This window comes from Pollachius pollachius (assembly GCF_949987615.1).
Source record: "Pollachius pollachius genome assembly, chromosome: 3".
NCBI classification, from domain to species: domain Eukaryota; kingdom Metazoa; phylum Chordata; class Actinopteri; order Gadiformes; family Gadidae; genus Pollachius; species Pollachius pollachius.
This window is the reverse complement of record NC_136936.1, coordinates 24207023-24227774: the sequence shown is the minus strand read 5'-3', so window position 1 is coordinate 24227774 and position 20752 is coordinate 24207023. Positions and strand designations below refer to the sequence as shown.

General features: G+C 43.2%; 3 protein-coding genes across 4 annotated transcripts in view; 2 read left to right on the top strand and 1 right to left on the bottom strand.

Moving 5' to 3' along the window:
• The window catches only part of LOC307072394 (mRNA decay activator protein ZFP36), a 3608-nt gene extending 1097 nt beyond the window's left edge, over positions 1 to 2511 (top strand). For both annotated transcript variants that reach the window (XM_079731675.1, XM_079731676.1), the window contains exon 2: positions 1 to 2511. This exon is cut by the window's left edge. In XM_079731675.1, coding sequence (XP_079587801.1) covers positions 1 to 1163 — 1163 coding nt within the window. In that variant the 3' untranslated portion in view covers positions 1164 to 2511.
• A 4065-nt stretch (positions 2512 to 6576) lies between these two features.
• Positions 6577 to 11791, bottom strand: trappc6bl (trafficking protein particle complex subunit 6B, like). Its single transcript, XM_079732680.1, has 7 exons — positions 11766 to 11791; positions 11421 to 11518; positions 10762 to 10829; positions 10015 to 10132; positions 9481 to 9564; positions 9246 to 9339; positions 6577 to 7751 (listed from the first exon to the last, which is right to left on the bottom strand). Exons 2-7 carry the CDS (start codon positions 11514 to 11516, stop codon positions 7720 to 7722), a joined length of 492 nt encoding a protein of 163 aa, XP_079588806.1. The 5' UTR covers positions 11517 to 11518; positions 11766 to 11791; the 3' UTR covers positions 6577 to 7719.
• A 116-nt stretch (positions 11792 to 11907) lies between these two features.
• bloc1s3 (biogenesis of lysosomal organelles complex-1, subunit 3) lies at positions 11908 to 14316 on the top strand. The gene is made up of 5 exons (XM_079732679.1): positions 11908 to 11934; positions 12108 to 12226; positions 12511 to 12712; positions 13101 to 13201; positions 13591 to 14316. Exons 2-5 carry the CDS (start codon positions 12110 to 12112, stop codon positions 13774 to 13776), a joined length of 606 nt encoding a protein of 201 aa, XP_079588805.1. The 5' UTR covers positions 11908 to 11934; positions 12108 to 12109; the 3' UTR covers positions 13777 to 14316.
• The last annotated feature ends 6436 nt before the right edge of the window (positions 14317 to 20752 follow it).

The window sequence follows — 20752 nt, the reverse complement described above, 5'->3', positions numbered from 1 at the left end:
TCTCCTCCTCTCCTTCCTCCCTCTCTCAGCATTCTGAGTTAATGGACGCCTTCCTGCCTTCCAGCCACTGGTGCCAGAAGCCGGACAGCCCCCAGCCTCCCGAGCAGCCCACCTCGATCCAGTGGGCAAGGTCGCGGTTCTGGGCAGAGCGCTCTCTGAGCATGGTTGAAACCAGCAGTGCAGGGGGGCCTCTGGGCTGGCCCTACCTGGGTGCCGGCAGGTCCCCTTCTCTAAGCACTAGCCCCACCTTGCCTTCATCCTCCTCGGCCTCCTCCCTGCTCTCCACCGCCTCCAACTCATCTGGCTCGTCGTCTTCGCGCTACAAGACCGAACTGTGCCGCTCCTTCGCCGAGAGCAGCGTGTGCAAATATGGCAACAAGTGCCAGTTTGCCCATGGGCTGGATGAGCTGCGTGACCTCAACAGACATCCCAAGTACAAAACAGAGCCTTGTCGCACGTTCCACACCATCGGCTTCTGCCCCTACGGGATCCGCTGCCACTTTGTCCACAACAACGAGGACGACCTGGAGCAGCCGCACCCTCGCTCATCCTCCATGTCCTCCACCACCTGCGGCCTCTCCGAGCCGGGCTCCTTTCGCTCCGGCCGACCTCCTCTTCTCAGGCAGAGCTTCAGCTTTGCCGGCTTCCCCTCCGCCCCCCACTCGCAGCAAGCCCTCCCCACCCTCCCCCCGCCTTCCCTGGGGTCCTTCCTGCGGGCTCCCCCTTCCGCTGCACCTCCCTCCTGTGCCGACATCACAGAGCTCCTCTCCCACGCCCTGCTGGAGATGGACTCTGCCTTCGAGGCGTCCGCCGCCCAGCACCACCTCCACCCACAGCAAGCCCCTCCGACGGGCCCGGCCTCCTCCTCAGACCCCCGTGCCCACTTCCTGCCCTCCCCCGACTCCGGCTGCTCCCTGAACGGGTTCTCCCCGGCCACCTCACCCTCCCTGCGTCAGAGTCCGGGCGTGACGGCGGGGGGGTTTGCGGGCCAACTGGGCCCGCGCTCCCTCTCCTCCACCTCCCTGTCAGAGCCGGAACACGACAGCGGCAGCAGCTCGGCCAGCTCCCTCAGTGGCTCTGACGGTGGCGACGCCAACGCCCGGCGCCTGACGGTGTTCAGTCAGCTCTCTGTCCCCGAGGACATGGCCGATTATGTCCTGTAGTGCTTGATCGCACACAGACAATAATACAGGCTTTTGATGATGAATTTTGATGTCACACCCTCTGTCTTGCCCAACACACTTATAAGCTCCTTCAGTCCACGTCATGCCTACCGTGGTCACACTTTGGATTAATCACACTTTTTGAATGTCACCAACAACCCTGTGATGACATCACGTGATTGGGTATGGGGGGTTGCTGAGTGGAATGAGTACGGCTGTACTCTGCATTTGTAGCATTCAAGATGATGCGAAATATATTTTGTAATGGATAAATGCCTATAAGATGCATATTTATTAGTGCCAGCACATGACGCATTTATGATTATTGATCACATAAGTTTTGGTGATTGCACTCCAGCCACGCAACTAAATTTCCATTTTTTCCATATCAATAAGTATATCTAAAAGTTTCAACGCCAAAGATCCTGAACTATTTGAGGCCAAACTCGATGTGTATTGTTGGAATCCCTCCCCCAACCATAACCACAGCGCTATCAAAAAATGTATAAATAGTGAAGTCAGTTCTGTCCCAACCGCACAGATGTAAGGTGTCTATTCTGTCTAGTATTTGGACAACAGGCCTTAAACCAGAATGTTGCATTTTCTTATGAAAATGACGTGCCTTTAGTGTTATGAATCAGTCCACACTTCAGTTGGGAGTGTTTACCCGTTATCCGATGGGCTGTCGGCTACTGGCTGGGCCATCGAAGGGGGCCAAAATGGGTACTTCTAATGGAAGATTGCATGCGTTAGTGTTGTTTTTTGCCATTTTTAGAGCTGTGTCATTGTTTTGTAGGGTGTATTTGTAAGCTTGATTAGATATTCCTCCTGTGCTTGTGATGTTTAGATCTAGGCAGGCCTCTTTCCGACCAAAAGTATCTCTTGTATGTGTACAACTCTGTAGTTCATTGCTGTTAAATATTCCATTGTTTCTGCAACATTGTTCTCAAAGTGTATGCATTTAAGAGCACACCCCTTTTACCAATGCAGAAACCTGACCACAACCGTGTAAATGGGGCCCCGGGTTTCCTGCCTTACAGAGTAGGATCCTGAATGTGTTGAGTTTAGGAACATTACTATTTTTTAGACGTGTTATCTAGTTGTATTAGGCTTGTGATGTTAGTTCTGAGAGCAAATTCTTTGCCATTACGGGTCTATTTAAAAGAGGCTTATTCACCATCCTTGTTTGAGGCCTGTTTAGTGATTAAAAACGTGATAATCTTAGTAAATTAATTTGTTTAAATTATTTTAACATATTTATAGAGGACTTCAAGTTGTATCAAGATTAAGTTTAATATATTTGGGGTTTTCTTATGCTTTTTGTACCAGAAATAAAGTTGTTTTTCTTTTACAAATGGTTTCCATGTTCTGAGTTTCATTGCTGCATTGAGTCTTAACTCGTACAAGTCTGTGCTTCACTCAGCTAAAGCTCTCAAGTATTCCAAATTGTAATTTCTATTATTTTGGTTTTGTATTTAGGAAATAAAATCCTTTACGGCCAACTCCATAGTTCGGGTTTTAGTTTCCGGTCATTTCTAATGAATGTTGCATGTCCAAGCATTTTCTTGGAGTGCAAGAGGGAGTAATCAGAAAGTTATGAAATGTTGTTTTAATTTTGAAAGTCAAGCAAATGTTAAATATTAAACTTTTAACGGCTGTAACTCCGTCCTTAGTATATTTGCATTTATATCCAATTGAAAGATTTAAAAGGAAAATGTAGGCATCTATTGGAACATTAACCATTGACGTTAGCGAGAAAGACAATGCCTAAACTGAAGGCTGACGGCCATCAGCAATCTTGTGATGTCCCTCAAATTATAAGACTAAGTTCATCATTCAAGAGATTATTTTAATGCTCCAGAGTTCAAATGTGGTGCACTTCGGCAAGTGCACTGCAGTGCTTATCTATACAAGAATCAAAGGTATTGTAAAAGTTGGTCTTAATCTTTTCCCCTGTCCTTGCTTTCACCAAAGACCTAACTGATGGTGGGTGTGGCCACTGATCTAAGCTTTAAGTACAGGCCTAGGAGTCTCCACTGAAGCACAGCGGCTAGGCGATTGGTCACTGAAGTGTGTGTAGTGATGCCATGAGATTTCATATGGAGATCGGAAGCCTTTTGTTTGGGGTTTTAATCTCAAATCCCATGCAGCCTGCTCTCTACACCACTTTCTCTTGTTAATTTTCCCTGGGAAACTCTAGGGCTAATAACGGCAATTTCAATTGATTACAACTTGACTTGTTGGGGGTTTATATGAACTGATTTTAGGTAATAGATGTATTTTATGGTTCACATAAGTAAACCAGTATTGTAACTTACTAAGCTTTGAATGACATAATGTCCAATAGGTGAACCAGTTATTGTTATTCAAGGAAACAGCTAATAAATGACTTCCATCTATCAGACTTGCCCAAGTAAGGTTGTTTAGTCAGGTGGGTGCAGATGCTTCTCACCTTACAACTACCAAGCACAGAGAAGCAGTTCTTCCCCTAAATATGTCCTTCACCACGAGCCTCCCCCGTTTTTGACATCATACAAAAACATGAATTAGTGTTTCTATTGCAATGCCTGTCGTAACCATGGCTACAACTCAAAGGAAGAACACCGAACTGCTAAGGATGCGTGCTCACGGTTGGCTCTTGAAGAATTTCCCTGCCTCTCTGTTTTCTGCCACTCTCACTCTGTCTTCCCACACAAACGCTCAGTCATTCTCGTATTGTCACTGTTACAATGAGATGGGCTGGCTGTTTGTGAGTGGGCACTGGCTGGGAACGAGTTAAAGGGACTCGGAGAGAGGGAGAGGGACGAGAGAGAGGTGCATTGTGATAGACATTCTCCCACAGTCGTGCCCTGTGGGACAGAGGAGTGGCAGGCAGATGGCTGTATTCAGTTGCACCGTAGGTCAGCATACGCTCCCCAGAGACGACTTCTTGCACTATTGCCCTGTGAAGCATGAGGCAGGGGCACAGAACATAAAGTTGTGAGGGTTAAGTAGGAAGGAAGAGTTTGGGGGAGGGTGGTGTAGCTTATTGCATCTTCAGGAAAATAGTTTTTCACTGGAAACTTTCCCCCTTGTTTTAGTTTCACTGTAGCAGCGCTGGATTGGCTCATCATTAAGATATTGGCCGGCATGGTGTTTATAAAAGGAGCTGGGTATGGAGGATGTCCTTTAGGTTTTTTATCATTGTTGCGGACACAAACCTGGCCGGTGACATCAGGGGATGTACAGTTACAATGTACAAAATGATTAATATGGACATCACTCACAAGACATCAAGAGATAGTGGCAGGGACATATGTCTTCAATACAAACAAGGGCCGATGTTGTACACAGACAGATTCTGAGCTAATACACTTTGTAGATACATTATAAAGGCCTAATTAGTCTCCCCACAGAGATGAAAAGCATGTCCACTATAGACATACGAAGTTGATGCACAAATAAACTGCCCTACAATGTTGGTCCATTGTGGGCGCTACTATAAAAATGCCCGAAGCATGTGTAAAAGTAAAGACCAATACACAAGCCATGTTTCCAACCACATTCAAATTAAAAGAACAGGAGACCTATTATGTTTCAACACTCTTTTAAATGAATTGCATTTAAGAAATTACATTAAAATGAAATAAAAATCTACCATGATAATATTTTTTAATGTCTTCCTCCCAATTAAATATTACTAAATGTAGCGGAATCTTTTCACTGTTGTGAGACCCTGATTAATAGAGCCTGTGTCTCTCGGTACAAAAGACGCTCCGTGTCTGCTCAATGGATGCTGTAACTGAATTGTAAGGGTTAGGGGTAGAGTGAAACGTTTTACAGAATGAATATTACTTTTCCTTTTTTACCATCAACTTCTCTACCTCTTAACTCCTAGTCTTAACCCTCCCCCCTCTCCCCTGCTGCCTCCCCTGCCTGTCCCATCACCCTTCCCCCACCCCAGCCTGCCTCCCCCTTTCCCCTGCCAGCAAGTCCTCTTTATGAGTGGATTGGCCACATTGTGATGCAGGATAGTGGAGGTGGCGTTTTGTAGTGGTGATGGGGGGGGGTTGCTTGTAGGGCTATGCAGTGCTCAACAGCTGTTGCTCTCATTCTACACCCAGCCCCACCCACTACCCCCCACCATCAATCCCCCTTACAGCCCCTCACCAAGGCCCCAGCTTTTCTCTCACTCCAACGGTCGGAGTGTTTGCGGGTCTCGGAGTGTCTAAAGGGTTAGAGTTGGTTAGAGGCAGGGCCACAGAGTGTCTTAGAGGCAGTCCCCCATTCTCTCCATCCCCCACCCCCCAATTTACCTCGTTCTCTTTAAGCACTCTCCCTTTGTGCTCTTACCCCTGCTCTCTCTCCCCTCTCTCTCTCTCTCTCTCTCTCTCTCTCTCTCTCTCTCTCCCCTCTCTCTCTCTCTCTCTCTCTCTCTCTCTCTCTCTCTCTCTCTCTCTCCTCTCTCTGTCTATCTCTCGCTCCCCTCCCTTGCCTGGCTCTTCTTTGCAACTTCTTCAACTATTTTCCCCCTCAAGCCCTCCTTCTCATTCTCTCATTTCTTTAAGTTCTTGTCTGAATCTCTTATTCTCTCCATCCTAATCCACTACCGTGCTGCACTATTCAGCATCCTCCGCTATTTCTCTTTTCAACTTCTTTAAAGTTCTCACTCTTAGTAACATTGGGCTTGATATTAAATCGTTTTGAACACTAACTCAAAGGAATTAGCTGCCTGCCCATTCATGCAAGCATCCTAATTATTCTCCCTCCTGCCTCGGCTGCCTTCATTTGTCCTTTATCCATACTGTCTGGGGTTAGAACGAATTTCCAGAGGGATGGGCTTAAGGTTATATTGTGGTGGATGTTCACTCTCTAGTTTAAGGAACCTCACCGTTAACTTGTTGTTCTCTATTGGACTATTCAAAGTTATAAACAGTGGAATAAGTGTTATTCTATTACATTTGATTACACGATTGGGATAAAAACAGGATGTTCGTTTGGTGAAATTTCTAATGCAACCACTTAAACTGTAACACATCTGTCATCACATAAAAGAGAAGATAATGAAAAAGTCAGTTATGAAGGAAAGAGGTATTCAAGTAACCTTAGCTCTAGAAGGCCTACCCAAATTACTCCTGCGTCTGGTGTTAGCACAGCAAAACAGTTTACTAGTGTGGCTAGATGTGCAATATTAATAATATAACAATCTACTTATTGTAATAAGACCAATGCTATACCACAAATATAGGTAGGTCTATGTGCCTTTGAGCTATACACAATACATGTTATCTATCAGTTAAACTAATGTTTGATGTCATGCCAAATGAAAAATACTATTAAATAAGTTAATAAGAACTAAATAATACAATTTGGCAGATCAAAGTGCTTTTATAGTGTATACAATGCTTCAAGGTTTGAATCATTGACTGCGTGAAATAAGTTTTAATTTCCGTCTCTTGGAGAATGAACGAGAGATAAAAAACAAAGGAATGTTTAAACATGGATGGTTTTAGAAAAACACGAATAAACAAGCTAATAACTCTAAAGACAAATGTTTCCCTCTAGTGGTAAAAGGTTATAATTACACATTTCATGGACACCATTTGATCGTTTATACCTTACGTATACAGATGTTGCATGTAACTTTTAAAAATCGAATTCCTGAAAAACATTTCCTGACCATTTACATTTTATTACAAGTGACAACAAATACACATCTATGTACAAAAATAATCCCTAGAAAGTGTTACAATAGTTGATCCTTACTCTTCATCTGTGAGTGAATGAGTGTGTTTGTGGATACTTTTGGAGGAAAGATTCCTACTCAGGTTTTATATTTTTAATCATTTGTATTCTAGACTCCAACCTTGCATTACAAAAACTCCACAAGGCAAACCCCACAGAGGGACAACAAAAAAGCCCCACGTTGTTTATGACAGTTTCTTTTGCCAGTGTCTTAATTTTAATAATATTATATTAATAAAATACCCTAATAATAGAGTAGTATCAATATTGTATTATTTCAACTATGACATGATGGGAAGGAAGGGACTTGTTCCCATCAGACCGGGCTCCAGACCGGTTACAAGTCCCAGCACCAACACTGAACCTATACATCCACACTCTCTAAAGGACTAACCACAGCTACAGACGCACAACAAACCTCTGTGTACACACTAAGTAAAGAAACCTCTTGGGTAAACAGTGTAAAACAAGAAAACCAGAAAAGTAGCGACTGAGGTTGACATTCACATTGCTGAGCACCTCGGTCCCTCCCGAAGACAACCCATCCAGGGGGTCCCACTGACGTGGGGAGAACCACTTCACATGTCTGCGTAGAACGCCTCTGCCTCACTGCCAAGTCAGACCGGCCATAAGCACTGAGTCCATTAGGCTCTGTAGAGTGTAAAGATAAGCTGACTGGAGATGGCTTGTTCTTTCAGGGCCCTAACTTGAATTTTGTCAACTTCTTGGCCAGTAGACAAAAACCCCAATGTCTTTTTAGTTGTTTTCAGAATGGTGCCAGAGCTCTCGATGCGTGTGGTTTATTTCTCCAGAGGGCAACACGGGACTCTGGTCATAACTTTTGGATAACCACTTGGAACTTACCTGTCAATGGAAACAACAGAAGATCAATGGACACAATTAGTTCAAATCCAATCAAATAAATTCACAACCAGACATTCACGAGCTGGCAGATGCAAATGAATGATACATTTCAAACTAGATGAAGATTCACATTTCTCCTCCCACAGCACTTGGAGATCGGCTATGGTGGCATATCACTGCCAAAAGTCGCAAGCAAAAACTTTGTCCACACGCACTACTTACACACTATAGCGCACAAAACATTATTGCAAGCAGTATAACTTCACTCACGTTAATTAGTTCTCTGATCGCGAGATCAATAATAAAGCCTGTTAGGAACGATTAATTGAGCGCCTACTTGAAGTGAAGCAGCATGCAACTAAGGCCCCCATGCACACAATGGTTTTCTTTCTGATACTAAGTGGGCGGGGTCAGCAATGGCCATTGTATCCCTAAACGTGATTGGTTGCTCTAACCTATCACTTTTAGACATTGTTTTTTCTGTTTGCAGAGAAACAGCCTGGGGAAATCCATGCAGGGAGCATTTACATTACTGTGGTAGTAATATTATAAATACAGACATAATCTGTATAAATACAGTGACAGCGATGGTTTATTAGACTGCATTAGATGATCGCTCCCTTATCATTACACTAAAAAACTACAGCAAGGCAATGCAGTATTTTTCAGGGTCAGCATTTAACGCTAATATATATCCTGGTCTGTTGGTATTCTACGTACTCAAGTTTTGCCAATCTTCAAGGCTGACTATGGTTCACTGTGCTTGATGGTCCTACTTTAATTCATGACAGGCATAGTGACATTTTTTGTTAACGGCAACTGCAAGCTGCCTGATTGATCTCAACAGCGTGTTCTGAGACGCCAGCTCTTGAGCATACTCTTGGTTAAATGTCAGCTTGCTTTATGTTACCCAACTGATCATCCAAGCACTTCAAGAGGTGTTTGCTTGTCCAGCAACACGAAACCAATCACATTAAGAGACACAAAGGCCATCGCTGGCTCGGCCCACGTAATGCCAAAAGACCGCAGCACTAGGAGAACAGATATCAGAGCGAGGAGAGAAGGCCTCCAAGCGAGCAGGACAATGCTTTGCGAGCACGAGAGCAAAGACTGCATTTATATGCTGTTTCACTATACACTCAATGATGATTTTCTCCTCATTTTCTCCTCAGGCTATATTACTGCTCTCACCAGCAGAGAAATATTGCTTTAAAGTGGAGTAAAGTGCACACAATATCTGTTGTGCACGGATGTGTTAGTTGTATGTGCACACAAAGCCATTTCTGCTCGCCATTCTCAGCAGTGATAAACCACCATAACCTCTAAAGATGTAAACATGTTTCACCAAACTAAATAATTCTTAACCAGAGCAAGAGGCCAATACATCATGACAGTGAATCAGTGTTGCCTGCAAGGACAGTTGGGCCCACTCTGCCTGAAGCCACACCAACCCCCATGGAACCTAACCCTCTACCTGGAGTGGAGGCTACTTACAGGAAGGCATCAGAGAGACCTCGGCGGTCACCACGCTCTCTAGACCCAGGTTGGAGAGCGCTCCCCTCACCAAACCGCATGAATACGCCAGGTACTGCATAGAGGACCCACAGAAGAGATGTACAGGGACACAGTTAAAGCCTGGCTGTATTGATGAGTATGGATCAGGCTAGATGCCATTGTGGCGACTAATTTAAATAGTGGCTGTGCGTGTGCGTGTGTGTGTGTGTGTAACCTTGGGAGCCTCTTCCAGATACTGTTTGCCACTTGAGAGTTGAGTCAACAGAACAAACTTGTTGTCCTGGAGCACATAGGTCCCCTGCCAGGGGCCATTCAGTAGTTATTACACAGTGTCAACAGTCTCTAAATGGTAAATGGACATCATTTATACAGTCATACAACTTTCCTAACCAGTGGCAACTCAAAGCGCTTTACAATATTGCCTAACACCCGTTCACACACACATTCACACACCGACGGCGATGTCAGCCATGCACGGCGAAAGCCAGCTCGTCAGGAGCAGTTAGGGTAACGTGTCTTGCTCAGGGACACCTCGGCATGGTAAGAGGAGCCGGGGATCGAACTAGCAACCTTCCGGTTACCAGCCAACCCACTCTACCTCTTGAGCCACATGCCACTCAGAAGATACATTGAGCTCCTTTTTGATCGATACCCTGGTCAACGTCTTTTGTGTGGTGAACACAGAGTCAAACTTATCTGCACAGAATGGCACGCGATTATTGTGTTTTCTTCAGTGGGTTTGATTCACCTGGTGGTTGGTTCGGAGGTTGTCAATCTGCTTCCTGAAGACCTGCGTCCAAAAGTCTTTACAGATGAACTTCATCATGTCCAACTCGTCCTTAAAGCTGGGGGAGTCCCTGGTCATCCTGGCATTAGAGAACCAGTGATTCAGAGGTCTGATCAACAATTAAAGGGGTGATATCATGCTTTTTCGAATATTCCCTTTGCTTTTGTTTTATGACGTATGTATATATGTTTTATGTCTGCTAAGCTAGAAAAATGTAAGTCTGAACCAGGGGGAGTATTCGTGCCTACCGAGAACGCCTTGTCAAAAGTGTGTGAAACGGCTCGTTTGCGCTTAAATACTTCCGTAATAGTGTGACGCACGGTCAGAATGTGCAGTGGGCAGAGCTGAAGTGCAGAAGTCGCGGGGGGGGGGGGGGGGGGGGGGATTTTCCGACACAGACCACAGCAACCAACTTCAACCAATTGCGACAGAGTGAGCGTGCTGACCAATCACAGCAGAGTGGGCTACTCGGGAGGGGGGCCTTAAAGCGACATTATACAAAACCGAATGTTTTTGAAAGACGCTGAAATTGTTTTTTGCAGAAATAAACAGTGTGAGAATAATAATGGGTATTTCTAACATACAGGCATGTAACCCTATTCTAGTAGTACCCCAAAGTGCAATTATTAACCTTAAAAAAGCATGATATGCACAACAAATTTAGATCTTATATGCAGGGCACAGGAACCAAAAATAACCAAACGGTACCTTTCAATGAGTCCCTGTCCAACTCTGAATCCCATGCCCTCCAGGATGGAGACACATACAGCTCGGTCCTGAAGGAAAGGACATATGCAGGGAAACAAACAGAGATTCAAATAAAACAAGACTCTCTGGCAGGAGTTTCTATGTCTGTTGAGACAAGATTAGAGGGATCCTTTACAAAGCATAAGTGAATTGAAAGCCTGGCAAAAAACAAAACAAAATAGAACGGTTGTGGAGTCTAGGTCTATGAATGACCAATTACAGACTCACTCAGACAGATCTTCTTAGGTAATTTAGGATCACTACAGGTTGCAGTATGAAATGGAAGTGAACCTCAGTGCGGACAGGTAAAGAGACTGTGGAACATCTAAACACCTAGTAGTGTATCACGATGAGGATGCAGAACTGAAGCTCAACTATTGTTGGTTGGCCTCAGTGTTTATTATTATTTATGTATGTCTACTGTATGTGGATGATATGGACAATTATTGTTTGTCCAAATGTAAATGTGCGTCTAGTGCATGAAGGGTAGCTAAATACTCCCAACTTTTTACTAGACAGAACGGTGATGTGGAAATGATACGGGGCAGAAGAGAGTAGTGTAACTTAAGACGAACAGAGTCACGTTAACAGACACAGTGGTTTAACCGGTTCACCATTACCTTGCTATCAAGCTCTCCTTTACTGGAGCGCTGCTCCTTGTAAACATGGCTCACCATCTCCATGTGGAGAAAGTCGAAAAGGACCTCGTCTGCCATGTCTGAAACATATACAGGTATAGAGACAGGTTAATTTAGTGTCCGGAGCATCCCCTAGCCAGAGCAGACACGACTCACGTTAGCATCCAGCTAACAGAAAGAGGCTGAGATCCACGAGTGATACCGACATTTTGAGTTACAATGGAATGAAAACAATCGGATTGATATAATGATTGCATATTGGATACACTAATATAGATCTTTAGAGTTGATCACTCAAATACATTGTTACAGCCACTTGCTTGCTACCTTTCAGATGTTTCTTTTCCGGCTGTCTGTCGCCCAATGACTGCACGCCACGTCATTATACCGCGTGTCCATTGTGTTGACGAGCTCAGCGCAACTGAATCGGATTGGTTTAAAACCTCCGAGTGGACTTCCTGCTTTATCATGTGATTTGTGGGTTAGCGGTGAAGAGGTATTTGCTTCTATTATTTCTAGACTCACTGTGACAATCTACCATAGCGTCAGCCTACAAGTCAACTCTCTGCTGTATAAACGTGCACGCTAGTAAAAGTCCTACTGCTGTCCAAGTTCGACTACAGGTTGTGTTTGCATTAAAGGCTAATCTGAGAATATGTTCCTGTGCAGTGATGTCCAACAGATACCAGATCGTGGTGCAGGGCGAGGCGTCAGAGACAGACTCTGATGATGAGGTGTACATCACCTCCCTGCCGACCGCTGCCCAGGCTGCTGCTGTTGGAGCCAAGGTGACAGAAACGTGCTCTAGTGTCTGTGTAGGATTATGACAGTTACAAGAGACTTTGACACATGATTTGTCATTATGGGTTAACATTGTTGACCTATTCCACGTTGCTTTAGGATCTACAACTCTCTTGATTCCTCTCAGTATGGCGTATAGAAAAAAGCCCATGATGCATTCTGATGTACAAGCCCTGTTGACCAATCGAACTCAGTGATTTAATATTGAATTGTTTGCGTTTATATATATTTTAAACTGAGAATTGATTTGTATCTATTGTGATGGATTCAGGTCCCCGGCGAGGCCTCTGAGACGGACAGTGAGGGCGAGCTGGATCAGCCCAAGAGGCAACCGATTGGTGTTTCCCCAGCAGGGAGCTATGACAACGTTCAGATACTTAGGAGAGACCTGCCTCCCCTCATAGTGGTCAGAGACCACCCTGACATCCAATCGGTAGTGGAAGATAGATGGAGCCCTGGTCATAGACCCCACGGTGAGGAACTACACAATCATTATCTCTTCATGTACCATGTTTTGCGTGCATATGAGCAGCACTCATGCCCACCTAAACCTACATTATAAATCAAGCGGGAACAATTGTGCCAATGACCAAACATTTTATGTACTTGATTTACACTTCAAAAAACACTTCACAAAAGCATTAGCTTAATCAATATAGTGTTATGTAGGAATATTGTAAACACTAACGGTAACATGAACATTTGTACCCACGGTAGTATTGTGAATGCACCACAATACTATCGTGGTTTCAAATGGTCATGTTATCATGAGTGTTTAGGTTATACCTTTTCTCTTTATTTTGTGTTTTGTCTGGTTATTAATTGTTGATTTTGTTGTTGTTGTTGTTGTTGATGTTCTAGGAGACACCCTGTTGCAGCAGAAGCTGCAGGAGTCTAACAGCCGTCTGTGTGCCGACGTGGCGCAGACGCTACGGCAGGTCTACGGCAACGCCAGTCGAGAGGTAAGGCTGTGAGCGTCCTGCATTCTGACCATCTCCGTCCTCTGTTCTGGACATGTTTATACTGTGATGTTGGCTCCCACAAGATATTCATCAAACAAAAGAACAAAAAGTGCATTTATTGGTAAGTCTGAAATGTAAGTATTTACATTCACTGCATGGGTTCATTACCCAACTGTCTCAAAGGACACAGTCAACAAGGTAAAGAATATCACCTTCAACTCTTAACTTGCAGGAGTATCTACTTTTACAGTTTGAACTATTTTGTATCTACTATTTTACCATATACCACCTACACACCCCCCATCCCCTATCCCCATAATATATATTTGAATGGGCTTTTAATGCTCAGTTCCTTCGTATTGACCTGATCCCACGTATCGTTGTGGTAGGTACGCAGTGCCACCGTTCAGCTCAACACATCCCAGGCGGCCATCATCAACGCCTCCCACAGCATCAGACTCATCCTGGACGATCTGAAAGCTGTCTCTGAGAAGATTGATATTATCACCAGCTGCCACCTGCTGCCAGACATCCACATGGGCCCACCTGCGGCCAGCATAGCCCAAGGACCATGATGGGGGATCCCAGCAGATTTACTATGTTTGGCCGTTTTATGTTATTCAGTATTCATTTATAATAACAACATGTATTTAGATCTCGGCATACGAGACAAGCTCCTTATTTGTGTACACTATATATATATATATATTTGGTAAAGGAATAAATGGTGAAAAGCAGAATAATCTTTCCATTATTTCAATTATTAACCAGATATCTTATAAAAAGTTATACATTTACACTATGTCATGTATTTATTCATGATAAACTGATCTAAAAGTCAAAGGCAGGAATATAAATAAATGTTGCAATGCACTGATAGTGCCAGATTTTTTAAATCCATATCAGAATGATGCTGATGTTTTGATTATAATATAACACAATACTATTTTGTTATATTAGTATTATATATGTATGGCACTGCATATGGCCACTCAACCTTCGTTGTGCATATGCAGGCGTTCCATTCATATTCAGTATATATGGCCAACCCAGACTTTTACTCCATTGGGTGTTATTTTGCTAGGTTGTTATTAACTGTTTGCTATGTTGCTATGAATTAAAGACCAATGCTGAAGGATTAAACTACTATGACTCGGTGTATAGACTATGGCTTCCATCCACTGAAGATCCGCGTGGTTCTTTTCGTTTCAGTGTCATCCGTGTTTACAAAATATATGTACACCGCCATCATCAGAAGGAGGTTCAACGCAGTGGCCACGACGCCTATCATTGTGCAGACGTGATCAAAGTCCGTATCACAGCAGCCCATGTCCTCATCATCAGTCAAGGTCACCGCTGTCTCAGCAGGCACACCCGCAGGGTCCCCCATCTAAGTAAATGTAATCAGAGATATCGAGAGCAGCCGGTTAATGTGGCTTATAATGGTAAATTAATATTAGTTAAAAGACAAAAAGAATGCCTGATGTATTTACTCAATCCTACCACCGGGGGATGCTGTGGCAAGGGAAGAAGAGATCTATTCTATTCTACTTTTAACGCTATTTCCTTCCTTGTTTATCTGCATATTGCTACACTTTGTACTTCCAAAAAAGCTCTTCAAATTAACTTATTACTGACACTGTACATGGATATGATAACGTACATAAACTTTGAACATTTAAACGATAAACCTTTGACTTGTTGAGCTGTAGACAGAAAAAAAAAAGTTACCTCAGTAATATCCTCAGCCATATTTATCTGTTTTTCTTGGGTCTCCACTGGTGAAGATAAGGCTTCCATTTTTCCACTTTTCAAGTAAACGCTTTCAGACTTTTTTGACTTGAGGTCCCGGCTGTAGAAATGTGTTCCGAACGGAAGAGTGTGAAGGGCTGATCAGCTGCACCCTTCTATTTCTGAGGTAGTCCATTTATAGCTCTGTGTGTGTGTGTGTGTGTGTGTGTGTGTGTGTGTGTGTGTGTGTGTGTGTGCGTGTGTGTGTGTGCGTGTGCGTGTGTGCGTGCGAGCGTGCGTGTAATTACTGTGAGACAATTTAATAGGACTGCAACCATGTTGTAGCTGCCCAACTGCCCTAACCTTTATAATAGTTAGTGTTTAAAATGTGTCTTAACTATGATATAGATTATATAATTTTGGAATTATATTTAGACAAGTTGTCCTACTCCTTCTCCTCCCTCAGAGGTTGTGACAAAAGAGATTCAATTCTTTATCTTGCTCATCTCACTGTCTGAGGCATTGGCCCATTAAGTGTCTGAAATAGTCCCTCTCTACCCACCCCTGTGTCCTGTATACCATGGTGTGACCCTAGTGTGCTCTTTCTATCCCTACAGGTCTGGTTACACTTGGTAGGGGACTTCAATCTGATGCCATCAAAAACATTTGGCTCAACATTTGGCACATTTCAGCTCTCTTTGGAGACCACAGTGGACATTTATTGTGGGCCTCTCTCTGTTTTTAATTTCGACATGCACTGTTCCTTAAGTTGATATTAAATATACCAGTCCAGTAAGCCTACTTGCCCTGCCACAGTCACAGGACCCATGTATGTGCACCTGTTATTCCTGTTAGGACTATACTTGAAACACATCAGATACAGAAAACACTAATATAATCTATGACGCGGGACAAATAAATCATTTGTAATCCTTGCTGTTGTGCTTTCAAATCACTTTGAAACGTTTGAAACCCAATTGAGGTGATAATGAATGATAAAATGTTGCTTAAGGTGCTTTAGATTTATATATTCAAATAGATCTACAGATATTTTCAGACCTTCCCTTAGACTCAAAGTACCATGACGATTTCTGAGTATCTGTTGAGAATATTGAGATGTTATGTTGGTTAATCACTTCATAAAAAAAACTTATTATAAAACCCTAACTCTTATTTATCACCAACACTTAACCTACATGTATTTATTACTAATCCTTACCCTACCCATATTACTAACCTTAACCCTTAATAACTACTAACCCTAACCCTTACAATTTATTATAAGTAGAAATGGTGGGGAAAAAATAGCCCTGTAAAAGTGATGGGAAAATCTGAAGACCAATGACCTTTTATTAATTTGTATTATAAAAAAGCATACAAAAGTGAGAAAATGTCTTACCTTCCAGCTACAGCACATCAATGTGATGTTGATGACCCTGAAGTCCAGAAAAATTGGCACGCCTCAGCAGTATTTGTTATTTTGACTTCACAGTACCCTTAGCTCTGTTTAAATGAAAGTTATAATTTAACTACAGAAATGAAAATCACAACTCCTCAAGGAGAGATTCAGTTAATGTCAATTTTGGGTTTGGTTATAAACAAAAATTGTGCTTTCAGTGCGTAAGGTGATGCAAGAGTAAATCACATGTTTTCATTCCATTTGCATTACACATTGACCCAGGTGCATCTGGCGTAGCATATCATATCTGCAATAACGTTGAACAAACCTAAGTTAGTGGGACTTTTTCTTCAGCTTGGGCGAACACGTGAGGAGATTGTTACACTCCACAGTCATTAAAGGGACACTGTGTAAGAATTACTCCCATCAAGTGGTACAATTATATATAGCATTCAAACAAATTGTGCTCGCTCTTTCAAATGTGCGTTGCAACCCGGTTGTAAGACTACTGTAGGCTGTGCCAAGAATCTTTGACAACATGTCATCCAATACTACCTCGTCAAGTTTTCTTTCGGGTGATGAGGTACGTTATTTCAAACAGACTTCAAACTGCATTGAATCACTATTCATTCAATCATCAGTGTGAGCATGTATGAGTAATAACTGCTCGAGCAAGAATTGAGTTGCTATTTTTATATTGTTTTTGGTAACATTGCTATGTCCTAGTCAAGAATATGGAATTATTTCAGAACTGGACACACAACCAACACATTTTTTATTTGTTTATTTTCCATTTTGCATGCATTGTCAGAGATCCTCATCATTAGGTGATTCAACGGTAGGGAGAGGCAGGGGGGCGAGGACAGAGAGGCAGTGGATCAGTGGGAGGTAGTAGGCATGAAATGCAACCCTTATTCAATCAAACATAGCCTATGCTGCTATCCACCAACGAGGCTGTTTAGGCTTATGCCGCCTATGCAATGAATAACAAAACCAAGTGTGGCGCAATAAGTCTGTTGACGCTCATTAAATGAGTATCTCTTTAATTCAATGTGTGTATAAATTGTCCACCTGTTCATATGTGTTTACGGATAGAGAGTCATTATTTTGAGTTCAAATACAGTGTACAGTATTCATATTTGTTAGTGTAATTGTGAAGGTGTACTACCCATAAATCGCCAGTAGGTGGCAAATGCGCTACAGTAGCAGCAGAGTTGCTGGAAAGTAACAGGGTGAAAATCTCGCGTGATTACGTCAGACAATGAGATTCCCTGCAGATGAGTACTACTGAAGTACTGTGTAGTCATTGTCACTGACAAGTTCATTTTCTTGCATTTTGCAGAAACCCAACTAATAAATGTGTAGCACCAGACTGAGCCTTTGGATTTGCATTTTGTGCCACGCTACACAAGCAATGAGAAAGGCTTGTAATTTAGACAGTCACATCTAGTGGCGAAGTCACGCCCATTCCGGTAGAGCCCATGGGACCTATGAGATCGAAAAATATGAATGGGTTTCAATGGAGAGAAAGTAATTATCTTCTGGTCCCAGTCTTTATATGCCCCGGATTACACACATGTTGTTTGTGGGTTTAAATGATAATCTTTCATGTAAGGAGTTTCACCGTTTATTGTGCAATTGTTCAGTTAAAGGCTGTAGAGAAAACACAATGAGAAAGGCTACACGTCTCGTACGTGACGTCACGCCCCCTGCAACTGGCGTAGACAAGACAATCTCCCCATCGGCATAACCGAAACTCTCCACATGCCCCGACTTATAATGGTTTTCACCTATTTCGATGGTTTTATCCTCCCCTTGGAAAAAAGCGGAGAAGTGTGTGGTAGAAAATCGAATTCTATCACTTCAACTAACTAAGAGAGCATGAGGAATCGAGTCCGGAGCAAGTATGACATAAGACTTTATCGCTGAACAAGCAACAACAAAGCCGAGTAGTTTGCAAAGCACTGCCGATCAAAAGATCCCGGCCTCTTTTTTATTCTCACAAACGAAGCTGTTTTCCATATGGTATGACCGCCTACACCATGCATACAAGATTGCCTTTTACAGGGCTCTCAAGTTTTGAACTGAGTTCGGAGTGATATTTTTTGTACAAAACATGACGCTAACTCTAACGTCAAACCGTCCAATCTGAAGGCTCTACTTAACCATTCCCCCCACTCACTTCCACCAATGCAAAGCGAACAGAACTGAGTAGGAGAGGGAGCAGCCTAACTAGTTTGTGACCGACCCAGAGGAACGCAACGCAAATTCAATTTGAACATGTATGAGGCTTTCATAAAATCCCGGACCATTTTGAAATTCCGCCCGGACACATTTTTTAAAAAGTGTCTCAAAAAGAGGACATGTCTGGGCAAAAGAGGACGTCTGGTCACCCTATGTACGGGGAACCAATTTGATTCCTACCTGTTCCACTGTTAAAGGTCCCATGACATGCCACCAGGTGTGGGTTGATTAGCCGTTACAAGCCGTTTTGGAAATCTGTCCCTTATGACATTACAGGTGGGCGTGTCCACCTAGATGTGTGACGGATAGATGAGCAACGTTTGCTACAGTCCACTGAGTAGGCTGGTAGACTGATCTATTCAGCACACATCTAGGTGGACACGCCCACCTGTGATGTCATAAGGGACAGATTTCCAAAACGGCTTGTAACGGCTAATCAGCCCACACCTGGTGGCATGTCGTGGGACCTTTAAATAGCGGCGCGAGTTGGTGGGCGCTATCCTGGTAATTTCTCTGTGTGAGAAATACGAAGTGTGGCGTGTGAGCGTGTGCATGGGTTGAATTGCGTGTGTCTCACGCCGAATGTGTGAGACTTGAGAGCCCTGCTTTTATGGTAAGGCCGGTCAGCAATACATTCCTTTAAGTATGTGGTCATCATCCGCAGTTAATCTAAACATTAGGTGGACGTCAGTACGCCTTGGCCCCAGACTCTCTGGCGTTAGGGTGAGGCGTGTGAGTCTCTCCTATGACTTCATAGGTGATTTTTCTGCTTTCCACTATTAATGTATCTATATGATATATCGGCCTGATAATACTCATAGTAAATTTAGAAAATAATGGTTAATTTCTCCCATAAGTGGAGCAGAGAGATCACCATGTCTGTACCGGAGTTTCAAGTGCGGGTGGTGACGTATATCATTTGCGTCGAGAGCAGCGAAGAGCTGTAGTTCACAAAGCGGCCTCACACAAAACATTATCAAACTTCTTCTTTGCATGAAAAATTAGCATTTAAATCCACAAACAACATATGGGTAATTCAGGGCATATAAACACTGGGACAAGAAAATAATTACTTTCTCTCCATTGAAACCCATTCATATCTTTCGATCTCATAGGTCCCATGGGCTCTACCGGAAGGGGCGTGACTTCACCACTCTATTAACATACCCAATCATCATCCCTCTTTAGCGCTTTAAACCTGGGAAAAGCTACCCCTTTTTTTTTTGGCGACAAGGGCTGTGTCTCAATTCAGGGGACGCATCCTTCGAAGGACGCGGTCTACGAAGGTGGACCGTGAAGGCCGGACTGAAGGCCGAACAAACGTTTTTGAATGAGACGGCCTGGCCTACAGAGCATTTCAAGTTTGCATAACAAGCTGTTAGCACCCTTTACCTTGCTTGACGACGCGCCGCTCCTGTCACCTAGCAACCCTGACAGCTGCAGTTCAAACCATACGGCGGAGGAGAAATATGAAGCCGTTATATAATAATTATATAAAATATAACGTTAATTAGTTTAATGTTATATGGCTCATGTTAATGTCATTGAACTTTGACAATAAAGTTACACATTTAAAAGTCCCAACTTTATTTTAAGATAGAAAAATGTTTTTACGTAGTTTTGTCATTAAATATGTAATTTGCTGCAACTGCCGCTTCCGCACTCTCCGACGCCATTTCTGAAAAAATCCAACGCGCAAAGAATCTTGGGATACGGTGGGCCGTGAAGGATCCAGCCGGTGGATCCTTCAAATCTGGGAAAAGAAGGCTGCAATTGTCAGCCGCATTTGAAGGAGCCTTCGATATAGGACAGCCTTGACGCGTCGCAGTGACGCAATCGGCCTTCGAATGATCATGCATTATGAACGAAAGTGCAGTAAAGGCTTTCAAATTTGCCGGGGAAGTGACAAGCATGTCTCGCTGAGCTCCTTCTACGTTTCAACCATGCTGGCTCTGAGCAAAAAGTACTACGTAGTGCATTACGTCCTTCTTATAGTTTTTCATAGTCCGGAAGGACATGCCTCCTTAGGACTTACCCTTTACATGTAAATAATATAATGTAAGAAATAAGAAATTCTTCTTTCAGGAGGATAAGTCAGATTATTGGCAGAGGTGATTTTACACCAATGAGGACATATTTATAAATGAAGACATTGATTTTAGCAAATACAGTACTTA

Excerpts from the sequence above, each read along its gene's own strand:
- bloc1s3 (XM_079732679.1), top strand. The coding sequence starts at position 12,110 with ATGTCCAACAGATACCAGATCGTGGTGCAGGGCGAGGCGTCAGAGACA. Across the intron at positions 12,227-12,510 it reads CTGCTGCTGTTGGAGCCAAG|GTCCCCGGCGAGGCCTCTGA; the intron begins GTGACAGAAACG and ends TGATGGATTCAG. Across the intron at positions 13,202-13,590 it reads ACGGCAACGCCAGTCGAGAG|GTACGCAGTGCCACCGTTCA; the intron begins GTAAGGCTGTGA and ends TCGTTGTGGTAG.
- trappc6bl (XM_079732680.1), bottom strand. The coding sequence starts at position 11,516 with ATGGCAGACGAGGTCCTTTTCGACTTTCTCCACATGGAGATGGTGAGC. Across the intron at positions 10,133-10,761 it reads GGACAGGGACTCATTGAAAG|GATGACCAGGGACTCCCCCA; the intron begins GTACCGTTTGGT and ends CTCTAATGCCAG. Across the intron at positions 9,340-9,480 it reads ATCTGGAAGAGGCTCCCAAG|TACCTGGCGTATTCATGCGG; the intron begins GTTACACACACA and ends TCCTCTATGCAG.